The sequence below is a fragment of the Galleria mellonella genome, unplaced genomic scaffold, assembly GCF_026898425.1.
Source record: "Galleria mellonella isolate WM207_F2 unplaced genomic scaffold, CSIRO_AGI_GalMel_v1 utg424, whole genome shotgun sequence".
In the NCBI taxonomy this organism is placed as follows: Eukaryota; Metazoa; Arthropoda; class Insecta; order Lepidoptera; family Pyralidae; genus Galleria; species Galleria mellonella.
The window spans coordinates 1715056-1729321 of record NW_026442097.1 but is presented as its reverse complement, the minus strand read 5'-3'; the positions used below and the strand labels follow the sequence as shown (position 1 = coordinate 1729321).

Genomic DNA, 14266 nt, shown 5'->3' with positions numbered 1-14266 from the left:
TAAAAAAAGCTACGACGGGGCAGCTGAGAAACCTACAACCAGAGGACTTTCAAGGAGCCTTCTCACAGTGGAAACGGCGTTGGCACAAGTGCATTATGTCACAGGGGGAGTACTTTGAAGGGGATAAAATTGATTTACCTGAATAATTGTAAAATAAAATTTTTAAAAAACTTTTATACGTACTTTCCGGACAAACCTCGTAGATATGAGCAGTACCATGGACATAACAGAGTATACTGTTTCGCCCATGATACCCCCCATGCGTTGCCATTCCTGAGGACTCAGGTGTTATTTCTCTGTACCCTGTAATTTTTTTTTATTTTTTTATACAACTTAGAATGGTAAACAAGCTGACGGCCCACCTGATGGAAAGTGGTAACCGTCGCCTATAGATATGAGCAGTACCATGGACATAACAGAGTATACTGTTTCGCCCATGATACCCCCACGCGTTGCCATTCCTGAGAACTCAGGTGGTATTAAGCGTATTTTTGCTGTTCAATCGACTTCAAAAAGGGGGTTCCAAATTTGAATACATATTTTTTTTATTTGTGTAACCTCATAACCCAGCCAGTTGTAACCTAAGAACAAGGAATTACATAGAAGGAATGAAAAAATAAAAACTTCATAGCAGGCTAGTGTATAGAAAATGTTATACGGCCGTATAACCTTACCAAATTCAGATACAACCCGCTTGCATACTTTCTACATAAACTGTGTCCAATATATAATCTAGTAATGTAAAATTTGTCTTTGACAAATAATTGACATATCAAACATTTTCTATACACTAGCCTGCTATGAATTGAGAAAAATGACAACTGACGGTGTATGTTTTGTTCTCTTTTTACTAATTATCTTATATATAAAATTCTCGTGTCACGGTGTTTGTTACCAAACTCCTCCGAAACGGCTTTACCGATTTTTATGAAATTTTGTGTGCATATTGGGTAGGTCTGAGAATCGGCCAACATCTATTTTTATACTCCTCAATGATAAGGGTGACCCTCCCCAAAACATTTTTTTTATTTTTTTGACAAATTTTTCCATTTTAATTTTTTTATGATTTAGCATTGAAAAATACATACAACCTCAAATTTTCACCGTTTTACGATCAACGTCTGTTTGTTAATCGCTATTTTTATATTCCGCAATAGGGTTGCAAGATGGCAATCGAATATAATAATTGTAGTACGATAAATTTTCATGTATAGTACTCGAAATAATGTATATGGTAAAACAACGTTTGTTGAGTCAGCTAGTATTTGTATAAGAAGAAAGGAGGCAACCAATTTTACAATTTTTATTTTAACATTCCTTCTATGTAATTTCTTGTTCTTAGGTTGTAACCGATTTGGAAAATTCTTTTTTTTTTTTATCTAACCGGATATACTTACTGGTATATTTAAATAAAACTTGTTATTTCAATTCCACTTGTATATTTATTAGAAGTCATTTTATGAGCGGGAACAATGGCAAAAGACAACGGAGTATATTTCACTTTGGATGCCTTCATTTATATATATTTAAATTAGATGCGTTCATCTTACACTTACTGTTTTTTTTTTTGTTATTTGATGAAAATGGAATAGTAACCCGCGCTAACGGGATACGCTGGCGGGGCACCAGTGAAGGGTGATCGATGAGGATGAAAACAGGCCAGTTAGCCCATCATGATGAATTCATCAGGAATTAATCATGATAGTTTCTAGGGGGAACCGCGAGGAGGTCGACCTGGTTGGGTATATTGCTAGCAATGGGATTCTCAATCTCCATTACTAATAATGCCTTTCCCCCTACACTTACTGTTTGGTCCTATACAAATTTCATCAACATCGGTCCAGCAGTTTTTAAATCGGTTATAACTGGTTTTGTAACAATTGAAATCTGTTTTTTGCATCTATAATTATAGTAGGTACCGTAGAGTCGTGAAATCACGGCATAGAATAATCCATGGATTTATTTCCCGTGGGTGTTATAAGAGGCGACTAAGTAATCTTAATGCTTGAGCGTTGGGTAACAGCGTCCCATTTAAAACATCACCAAAATCTAACATCAAAGTCCAACCATCTGGACGAGTGGCGGTCCTCCACCGTGCGTTTTTCAAGGCACTTTCTTCCACGCACAACCACTCTTTGGAATCAACTTCCAGCAGCAGTATTACCGAACCGATACGAAAACATAACCTTCAAGAAAAGAGCATATCCCTTTTTAAAAGGCAGGCAGCACACCTGCAATGCCGTTGGTGTTGTGGGTGATCATGGGCGGCGGTAGTCACTTACCATCAGGTGAGCCGCTTGCTCGTTTGCCCCCTGTGTTGTAAAAAAAAAACTACTGTTGTCAATCCGCATGCGAAGCGTGGCAACTACTGACGAACCCAAACTGTGAGAGACTGTGGGAAACCACTAGAAACCCTATGTTCAGCAGTCGACAGTTAAACCCTGATGTGATAAAAATTACTGGTAATAAAAAAATTACAAGGAACACTGGTGGTTTTATTTCTGGGAGGGTTTTTTCCAATCTTTTATTTACGCCCATTTTCTTATCTTGCAGGTTAGCGAACATAATGAAAGAGATAGCGCTACTGCCGGAGAACTTGCTGCGGATGCCGTCGGTGGGGCTGGTGAATCAGTGGTACGAGCGGTCGTTCGAGGAGATCACAGAATTCGAGAAGATGGAACCGGAACCGCCGGTGTTGACAGAGTAAGCATTATTTTTTTATACCACGAAATGTGGTAACCAAGCATACAGCTCGTCTGATGGTAATCTAAAGACGCCTGCAGCACTAGAGGTGCCACGTGAATCATTGCCGACCCTGCAGAAATCTTAAAAGATCCTTTTTGAAAACCCCATAGTGTAGTCTTTAGGGAAAACCAGGGTAGGGAGCTCATTCCACAGCTTGAGCGTTCGCGGGAGATTCTTTTGAAATAGTGCAGTTCACGCGTACGTGATTATTTATGTTCAAACATATGAGGATGAATTCCCTGTCGATGGTGAGCAGTGCGATGATAAAAGGTTGCTAATTAATAAGTGAAAATGGAATGGTTACCCCGCCTGCACTATCGGGATACGCTGGCGGGGCACCAGTGAGGGATGATAGGTGAAGATGAAAAGGCAGGTCAGTTAGCCCATCGTGACGAATTATCACCCATTAAAAAAAATATCCAAGTGGGAAACCGGACTTTTTTTTAATGCGTGAAAATGGCATGGTAACCCCGCCTGCGCTATCGATATACACTGGCGGAGCACCAGTGAGAGGTGATAGGTGAGGATGAAAAGGCAGGTCAGTTAGCCCATCGTGACGAATTCAAAGATAAATTAGTCACGATAGTTTCCAGGGGGAACCGCGTGGATGACGACCTGATAGGGTATATTGATAGCAACGGGGACTAACCTCCCCATTACTAACAATCCTTTCCCCCCGGGAAGCTGGGCTGTTGACCGATATTGGACTTTTTTTGAGGCACTCTTAGATACGAGATTTGTAGGTAAGAGATTTACAGTCGTTTCTATGTAAATAGATGGAAATAGAACAAACAAATCGGTCCCCTGTAAGATACGAGTCATTACCTTTATTTTGTTCATCATCATCACTAATGACGAAGGTGAAGCAACAAAATTTCAACAAAGAACAAACGACTTGTAAGTCGTTTGTCACACTAATAATTTCTGTACTAAAACAGTTATGCTTGCATGACCGTATTCTGGTTTGAAGGATAGTACGTAGTAATATTTTTTTTTTATACAACTTAGAATGGCAAACAAGCTGACGGCCCACCTGATGGAAAGTGGTAACCGTCGCCTATAGACATTAGCAGTACCATGGACATAACAGAGTGTACTGTTTCGCCCACGATACCCCCCATGCGTTGCCATTCCTGAGGACTCAGGTGTTATTCCTCTGTACCCAGTAAATTCACGCCATATCCCACCCTTCAAACCGAAACACAGCCATGCAAACACAACTGCTTCACGGTTGAAACACGAATGGGACAGAGGTACTCAAGCAATCGACTTTTGTACAAAGTCTCCCTCCATTACAGGGTAATGGTGAAGACTCTTACATCCGCACACATATGTACACATATTTGTACTAATGAATAAATAAATACATAAAAAATGGCAATGAATGACGGATATCATTTATATTCGGTCTTAGCTCAACGGTTTCCATTCGTCAATCAGAAACGTTAGTCACTCTTTTCCCTCTACAAAAGTTTCTTCAAACACCCAGTCTCCGGTTATACTTAAGGAGTAAATTCCATTATCTTTTTGAAACTCACGAACGTAACCTTCGTTCCAATAATATTCTCCAATTATCTTTCCCCTCTCACCGTACTGGTTACGCTTCAAACTCTTTTCTCCTACATTCTTCACGACTTTGGAATGCGCTTCCTGATGCCATTAAGAGACTACCGACTAAACCGTCTTTCAAAAAAAAGTTCACGCTCACTTTTTATCTTTATAATATAATATATATGTTTTTTATATATATAATATTCGTATATATCATTTATGTGTAAGTATTTATTTGTTATATATATATATATATATATATATATATATATATATATATATATATATATATATATATAATAATTACTAGTACCGCATTCGAGTATTCTTAAACTTGCCTATGGTTGACTGGGAGAGAATGCTTTTAGCATTAAGTCCGCCATGTACACATATTTGTACTAATGAATAAATAAATACATAAAAAATGGCAATGAATGACGGATATCATGGGTTATATTCTGTGATCTTTATGGCAACGGTTACCACTTCCGTCACCATATCAGGTGGGCTGTCAACTTGGTTTCCAATCTATAAAAGTTTATTCATCCCACAGATTCTGCGAACGGTTAGTTCACATAAGAAATCGTCACGCCGACGTCGTCCAGACCATGGCACAGGGTGTCCTAGAGCTAAAGGAGTCTCATGAAGTGGACACGGGCACAGAGAACTCCATCCAGTACTTCTTGGACAGATTCTATATGAGCCGGATATCTATCAGGATGCTGATCAACCAGCACAGTGAGTTGGTTCCCTGTTTTTCGTTTAATAATATATATGTTTTATTTGTATTATATATATATATATATATATATAATATATTTTACAGATAAATTTAAATTTTTAGAGAATTATGTTTTTACACTGAACCTTCTACAGTTATATATATATATATATATATATATATATATATATATATATAAAATTCGTCACGATGAGCTAACTGGCCTATTTTTATCCTCACCTATTCATCTATCACTGGTGACCCGCCAGTGTATACCGATAGCACAGACTGTTTTTTTATGGATGATAATGGAATGGTAGGACGGTATACGCTGCCGGGGCACCAGTGAGAGATGACAGGTGAGAGTGAAAAGGCAGGTCAGTTAGCTCATCGTGACGAATACTTTTTGGATTCATCATGATGGTTTCCAGGGGGACCACGTAAAGGTCGACCTGACAGCGTAATTTGCTAGCAATGGGACTGATAGTTCGCATTATTAACACCTCCCCCTCCCCCCTCTCCGCACAGACGGGGTTACCTTATCATCCATTAAACTAACCTAATTTCCCTTGCAGCCTTACTCTTTAGTGAGCAACTAGGAGCCAGGCAGGCGTCAGTGAACGGCATCGGGATAGGTGGCCGGCACATCGGCTCCATTGATCCCGCCTGCGACGTGGTTGCCGTGGTCAAGGACGCGTACGAGAACGCTAGGTTCCTCTGCGACCGGTACTATCTCGCCTCGCCCGAACTGGAGATATTGCAGTGTGGAGGTGAGATTTCTTTCATTGACAATACCATACATTTTGGGCGGAGCTGGGTTGGTTGTACTAGCTACGATTTACACGCACAATCGCCCAAATGAGAGGCTAGCGCGGAAAAGAGTCCTATTTACATTACATACCATACATTTTTAAATGACTCCTCGAAAAAGAAGTAGAAGTGCTTCGAGAGAAACGAGTCAACTTTTTCATACATTTTTGAATGATAAATAGTTATGAGTGATTCCTTTGTAACTTCTATATTTATTTTGTCTTATAAATTCCGCATCTTTTTAATGCGTAAACATTCATATTGTTTATTAAATAATACGTCAAAATACATTTTATGTGTAAATATATAGAACACCTAGCTGATAAAAAGTTGACCCGTTTTTGAGGCTCGACGCTCTATCTATATAATCTAAGTTTTATTCATATTTTGCAAAGAATTGACTTTTGGATTTACAATATCTTTTATATATGTATATTGGCGCGATAACAGATATATTAGATGTCAATTATACGATATATAATATCGACAAGAAGAACCCGCTCATAATGAATATAGATATCTGGCTGCGTCTCTTAATAATTACCAAAGCCTAACTGCGGCTGCCGGGGGGGGGGGGGATTGTTAGCAATGGAGTTTTACAGCCTCCTAGCTAGCAATATGCCTTATAAGGTCGACCTCCACGTGGTTCCCCTGAAAACCATCGTGAACAATTCTTGTTGCATTCGTCACGATGGGCTAACTGACCTACTTCATCCTCACCTATCATCCTTCACTGGTGCCTCGTCGGTGTATACCGATAGCGCGGGTGGGGTTACCATTCCATTATCATCCATTAAAAAAAAGACTGGTATGGGCGATATCGCAATATATAGATATCAGATATATAAATCACAGATATATAGATATCAGATATATATATTAGATATCAGATATAACTCTCATCTCTCTCTATACGTAATATGAATATATGTTTATTTTAGTGCCAAGTGAGCGGCCTATGTCGGTGGTGTATGTGCCGTCTCACCTCTACCACATGCTGTTCGAGCTGTTCAAGAACGCCATGCGAGCGGTCATGGAACACCATGAGGACAATCCACCACCGATACAGGTCAACTTGGTGCAGGGCCGCGAGGATATATCGGTCAAGGTCAGTTCAGAGTTCATATTCTTTGATGCGTTAACCACTTTTTATATATGTACATAAATGGTTAACAAGCATACAACTAATTACCAGAGGGAGACTGTACAAAAGTCGTTTGCTTTGGCACCTCTGTCTCATTCGTGTTTCTACCGTGAAGCAGTTGTGTTTGCATGGCTGTGTTTCGGTTTGAAGGGTGGGATATGGCAGTGAATTTACAGGATACGGAGGAATAACACCTGAGTTCTCAGGAATGGCAACGCGTGGGGGGTATCATGGGCGAAACAGTATACTCTGTTATGTCCATGGTACTGCTCATATCTATAGGCGACGGTTACCACTTTCCATCAGGTGGGCCGTCAGCTTGTTTGCCATTCTAAGTTGTATAAAAAAAACCACGGGTAAGGATGGAGTGGCCCATTTTATGCCGGGACCAGACTGTAATGTAATGAATAACGATGTAATATAATAAATGAATGAAACTGCCTTTATTGTTCCCCTCAAATCTTTGATTAAATCCCCTAAAATCTTTTTTTTTAAATACCTAAATACAAGAATTAAAATAATGAGGCAACAATGGACAGTCGTATCGCTAAATATCAATCTTCAAGCAACGTTAGAATAGAGACATTAATAATAATAAATTCTTTATTGCGCACAGTAGAGATGTATACAAGGAGTATTTATACAGAATTTGCATATACAAAAGGCGGCCTTATCGCTAGAAGCAATCTCTTACAGACAACCTGGCGTAAAGAATGGATAAGTACAGAGAGAAAGGTAGATGGCGTAATCATACACAGTAAATACATAAATGAATCAAACAAAATGCAAAATATTCTAAGTATAAAAATAAGAAAAATACATAAACATACATATATAATAAAGTAAACGTCAAAGCAAATTAGAGAGATAGGTTGAGATTTTAAATGCCTCTTGAACGAGGCAAGAGATCAATCTAATAGAAAGAGGTAACAAGTTCGAGACGGATAGCTTGGATAGTGAAAGAATAGGAATAGAATTAAGAAGAATGAATAGGAGTTATGAATAGGAGACATTCTGTTTTCTGTTACCATGATGACGATGTAATGTTTACAGATGTCGGACCGCGGCGGCGGCATCCCCAGGAGCGTGACGGACCTGCTGTTCAAGTATATGTACAGCACGGCGCCACAACCGTCCAAGTCGGACTCCCATACAGTGCCTCTTGCTGGTGAGTTGTATCTTTATTAAAGAAGTTTGAAGGCTGCAGCCGTCTATGTATAACTACCATCGAGTGTCTCTGCACGTCCTCGAGGTTTTTTATTGGTGAAAATGGTATGGTAACCTGCCTAACGGGATACGCTGGCGGAGCACCAGTGAAGGGTGATAGATAAGAATGAAAACAGGCCAGTTAGCCCATCATGATGAATTCATCAGGAATTAACCATGATAGTTTCCAGGGGGAACCGCGAGGAGGTCTACCTGGTTGGGTATATTGCTAGCAATGGGATTCTCAGTCTCCATTACTAACAATTCATTTCCCCCTACCCAACGCTATAAATATGGTATATGTATGTTTTTTTTTAATACATAATAATGGTATAGGTATAGGTATACACTGCGCTATAGATATACACTGGCGTGGCACTAATGAGGGATGATAGGTGAGAATGAAAAAGCAGGTCAGTTAGCCCATCATGAAGAGTTCCACTAGAAATAACCACGATGGTTTCCAGGAAAAGCCGTGTGGAGGTCGACTGATAGTCCACATTACTAACACCCCCCCCCCCTCGGTAAATGTATGTTATCTCTTACTAAAAAGTGAACAGCCAGTTTATCTCTTTAAAAAACTAAATTTCTCTTCACGTATGTATGGATACAGATTCATTTGTTCGAAATTATCATTTCAAGCACACAGAACTGTGGCATTTACTGGCAGCTTCCTTCCGCTACCAAGCAACAAAATGTTGGAACAACATCCCGCCACCATTTAGGCATCTGACTACCGTACACAGTTTTAAAAAACATCACAAAGAATACTTATTAAAAAAACAAATTTTAGGCATTCCACAGAAATTTCTTGGCTAGCGGTTGCAATCTCATGTAATGATTTTTAATATTTTTTTTCCTTGTTTCTCTTATTAATATTTTCTTATTTTATTTTTTTTTCTCGTTTTATCCTTACCACTCAGTTGAAATTATATCACTCTGAACTATTTACATTATTTTTATTATACACACACTGCACAGACAGTCACCAAAAATATTGCTCTTTTTATTTTATATTTATTTTAATTATTATTTTCACGTACCCTCAAATGGGTTAAAGCTGAAAATCAGTGTTTTGTTCCTTGAACAATGTTACACGCTGAGCTTCGAGCTTTTTGTATTGCTGCAGATCACACGTAATAACACAATTTTATAAATCTTATGTTGTTTTATGTATTATCTATTCTTATGTACATGTTGTGTGTGATTAGTAACAAACAAATAAACGATATATCTATCTATCTATCTATCTATCTATCTACTTTGCTTTTCTACATTCGCAGGCTACGGGTATGGTTTGCCTATATCCCGTCTGTACGCGAGGTACTTCCATGGCGATCTGGTGCTCATGTCGTGTGAAGGTCACGGTACTGATGCGGTCATTTATTTAAAGGTAATTTGAGAATATCTCCTAAATAAACTCTGTTATGTCCATGTAATAAAGGATAAGTAAGCTGAAGTGGCAATGACCTGGTCATATAGCTTGAAGAACCGATAACCGATGAAGAAGAAAGATTCTTGAGTTGCGACCCTGTGCCGGTAAACGCGGTAAGACGATACCCCACTAGATGGAGTGACGACCTCAAATTTTGCAGGGAGTCAGTGGATGCAGGTGGCTCATTACCGCTCTTTATGGCAGTCTATGTCCAGCAGTGGACAGTTAACGGCTGATTATTTTACTGTTCATGTCTATAGGCGTCTGTTACCACTTTCCATCAGGTGGGCCGTCAGCTTGCTTGCCATTCTAAGTTGTATAAAAAGAAATTTACTGCTCGGATGTAGTATAAAAATGAACATGATTTTTTAAATTGTCTAGCCCATAGTCTCATTTATCTTTTTTAACAGGCTCTATCAAACGAAGCCAACGAGTTCCTGCCAATCTTCAACAAGACATCGTCGAAGTTCTACCGGCCGGTGGCTCAGCTCGCCGACTGGTCCGGTCCCGTCAACACGGCGGCACAGAGCAAGAACAAGGAGAAAGTGTCACCGCTGTCTGCGCATACGCCGGTCTCGCATAGTCTATAGTGCGAGTCGGAGGAGTGAGACGTCACTCCTGAAACGCGCTAACGAAGTTTTTCATCACGAAAGTATAAACATAGCCCTGTCTATAGTGTTGCGTAACAATCAATAGGATTAACAGATAATTAGAATAAGGATTTAAATATCGAATAAGTCGATCGATTCTGTGTTTAACAAATTCAATCGGGTATAATCGATTACGGTATCATCATCGTCATATTACTCGTTAACTGTCCACTGAATTGGGCCACCCCTATTGGGAGCTTTGCCAGCAGTTGCCACGCTTGACAGAGTGAATTGGCAACCGCAGGTTGTAGTGATATTTCAAGAGAGCAGCTGTTGTCCATTTATCAATAAGTTCTCTTAGTTGCCCCTTCACCCACGGAAACGGAAGGGGTGGCCCATTCTATGCCGGGCCTACAAGGTTTTCACCGTATTCGATAAATATTGGTTATATCGAAAATCGAATAAGATTTTGTTTCTTAGTCGATATATAATCGTATCGATTGTACCGTATTATCGGTAATATTATACGTTACATTATTTGTGACCGATCTATCGAATTAACTCGATAACAAACGATTATTAGGCAGCACTACTTGTCTAAGTGTTACAGTGATATTGTTGACAGAGTCTTGTATTTCAGTGTGATTGGTAGTTGATATTTTTAATATCTCTAATTTATCTACTCATAGGTATAGGATTAGATCCGAGTGAATTAGTGTTGCAATCGATTTTAAGATTATCGATTATGTTTAGACCAAATCGCTTAAGTTCTCGATTATGACCATACGAAGCTTTATAGATTCGATTTTATAACACTATAAGTGTAAGAACCATGCGGCCTATAAAGGACACAAAAAATTTTTTTATCAATCATCGTATGAGAATTGTATTGAATCGAGTCATTGTAGATAATTGTCATCCCTAAACATTAAAATTTAAGATTTTAAAATTAGAATAGCCACAGAATAAAAACGGTAGTGGAAGTGTCGTGTGCGCAGAGACGGGTTTCAAAGTCTCAACCCAATTCGCTCATTCTATACCCTATGTAAATATATATTCACACAAATATAGTGTGCAAGTAAGTCTGTGTGTGTGTAAACAGTTAATATGTATCTGATACAGCACAAAAATAGTCTAAAATTGCATAAAAGTTTATGAAACCAATCTCAATATACCAACCATAAGTCCTAGGCAAAATTTGAGAGACATTTCAAATTTGGAACACAAGCAAAATTTGAGATATATAAATTTTTAATTAGGTCATATTGTCCCTATATTTGTAGAACTTGAGAAAGATTTAAGAATTGCCTTTCTTCTTATTATATATAATAACAACAATATTGTTTATAAGTATTATTAAGCCACGCCTAAGGTGTCACTATAAATGAATACAACTCTGATAGTTCCTCCCCCCCCCCTCACCCCTCTTCATAGAAAGTCATGTCTTTAAACAAGAAAAAAAAAACGATTCGTTTTTCTTTACTACCAAACCACACTGTTTTTATTCTGTGGTCTAAAAGAATTTGAAATTTGGAACGCGCTGTAAAAATGTTTATTTTAGTAAAAATATATAGAAGCGCAATGTAGTTTAAGTAACTTGGATTCGTAGTCAAACTACAGTGAGTACTAAATTATAAATAAAAAAAAAGTATCTTTTCCAGTTACAACCGATTTTGAAATTAGCATATATTAAAAGAACAGTGATTGTATTCAGTTAAAAAATGAAAACGGCAGTATGGCAATATTATTATGAAACAAATTATATGAATAACATATCCCAAGAAATGTTGAGTTAAAAAACGTAATTTTTCATGTTCAAGTCCTGGACAAAAACAGTACAATCTAGTCCCAAAACTAAGTAGAACTTGTACTATGAGTACTAAACAATTGATACACATACTTAAATATATACTTACATACTCATTATAATATACATCTAAATTAAAACAAATACGCCCTTATGTCAAATTGATTAAGAACAATTTTACTTTATCAAAATTAATCACTATGTCTATCTTGTTTGCGCACACTAAATACGTATTTGTAGAAACGAGACGCCTTCTAAAGAGGAATGTAATGTAATTACTGCAGGTATTTTTTTTTTTTTTAATATTTTCACCGATGTGATATTTATTTTAGGGTTGCGGTTGAATTATGGTTCACCGGAAATGGACTGATATAAGTGAGTTTAGTGTTCTGCATAGTTTTGAATCGATATAGATTTTTTTTTTTTTAGTGAAGACAGAAAAGAAAATTTTTACCATTAATTTGAGCAGCCATTTTTATATAGCAACACTGTAAGTGACAGTTTTAAAATTGGAATGTCACGCTACCGCCACATATTCATTTAAAAGTCTTTGTTTATTTTAAAAAGTCTTTAAAATTGCAATTAGTTACTCTGTGATATTATAAATTATCTATGAGATATTGACTAAAAAATTTTTAAGATTCTTTGCATTTTATATACAATATTTTTTTATCAGAATATTAAATTGGACTTAAATACCTAATTCAGATATTATTAGCAATCATTTTTTGTTTATTTTATCATACTGCCTTATCAAAATGACAATCTTGAGATAAATTTTGAATATCATTGAAAAATACTATAAGACAACAAAAGTGTACTGAAATAGTAATACATTATACTTTAAAATTTATGTGGCAATGATTTTTTTATTCCAAAATTATTGATTCAAAACTATGTCAACTAAAAGCAAAGATATTAAAATTACTCTAATATTGTTGTTGATATAAAAAATATCATATTTTTTAGGAATGTTAGAATTATAATATTACAGTATGACTGTGCATGTGTATGTATGAGTGTTCATACAAAAAAAAATTATATCACTACTTATTAGGTTAATTAGTTGATATTACGACTCAATTATAGACAAGCCAAAATAATAAAACGACAATTTAAATAATAGTTGTAAAAAAAAAACCTTTATTTAATATGAAATAGTTGATATGAAAGCCCCATTACATACCTGTATAAATTTTTTAATCTATAAAATGCTCATAGACAATTGCAAATGTATTGATGTATGTTGTATACACCTGTTTTTCTTTTTATGAAGTTTTGAAGTCTTATAACCTCTCTGACTGCCAGTGTTATTAAAATATGTACTCCTTTTAACATTAATTGTGTTTGGCAACCAAAAAATTTATCTGTGTAGTTGTTTTGACCTGTGATTGTTGTTTTATCAGAATTTCTTTTTTACTTTAAATATTATATGTAGTACTTTCTTCCTCGCCACAAATAATTATAATAAGTTCATTATTATTGTATACAGTTTATAATAAAATGCATTTGTATTAAATTATATATTACAATTATATAAAAAAAAAAAAAATTAAAAACATACATTTCGCGCCATTATACCAATATCCACAAGGTTTATATCACTATACTACAATACAGTTACGTATTTTCTATTACTTGTGTGGGGTGGCGCCCTCTGATAAAAGTTATTGAAATTTTGACATGTTTATGTACACACCGAACATTAATATTATCCATGAATTATTTTTAAAAATGGAAAAGACAAAAATAGAATTGACTGGATTAACAATAAAAAAAATTGTTACTTTATGCCTACTTATTTGTTGACATATGTTGTAATTTTTGTTTACTGAACTAAATTACTCACTTGCATTTCATATACTTTGTTATTGTAAGTTTAATTCCAAAATCAATGTAAATGTGATTATAATTGTGTAGAGAAGATACATTTAATTTTTACAAATAAAATAAAGTATTAAATCTTTGTTGTTGTTTATTGTCGCCTGTTAAAAGTAACGTGATTTGAAAATTACGTTATTATTACCTATCTCGAGTATGCTGTGGATATCCTGGATCTAAACCGCTCTAGGTGGCAATCAATCTATTCAATCCAATGTCTTCAAAGCTGGACAGTACACAACTGCACTAAATACTTATTTGACCCACTTCTACTTTTTCTTCAGTATGATTAATTTTTAAGAACTTTTTAACGAATAGTAAAATTGCAAAAACAACGCACTTTAGTTTCTTAAATCGTTCTTTAGTCAATTATCGC

At 36.4% G+C, this 14266-nt stretch overlaps 1 protein-coding gene across 1 annotated transcript in view; it reads left to right on the top strand.

Annotated features, from left to right (window-relative positions):
- Positions 1 to 13975, top strand: part of LOC113510471 (pyruvate dehydrogenase (acetyl-transferring) kinase, mitochondrial) — a 50888-nt gene extending 36913 nt beyond the window's left edge. The window contains exons 3-9 of the mRNA XM_052898395.1: positions 2554 to 2703; positions 4850 to 5034; positions 5593 to 5787; positions 6769 to 6935; positions 8025 to 8139; positions 9461 to 9570; positions 10023 to 13975. Of these exons, the coding sequence (XP_052754355.1) occupies positions 2554 to 2703; positions 4850 to 5034; positions 5593 to 5787; positions 6769 to 6935; positions 8025 to 8139; positions 9461 to 9570; positions 10023 to 10202 (1102 nt within the window). The 3' untranslated portion in view covers positions 10203 to 13975. The remainder of the gene's footprint in view (positions 1 to 2553; positions 2704 to 4849; positions 5035 to 5592; positions 5788 to 6768; positions 6936 to 8024; positions 8140 to 9460; positions 9571 to 10022) is intronic.
- Positions 13976 to 14266: the final 291 nt, after the last annotated feature.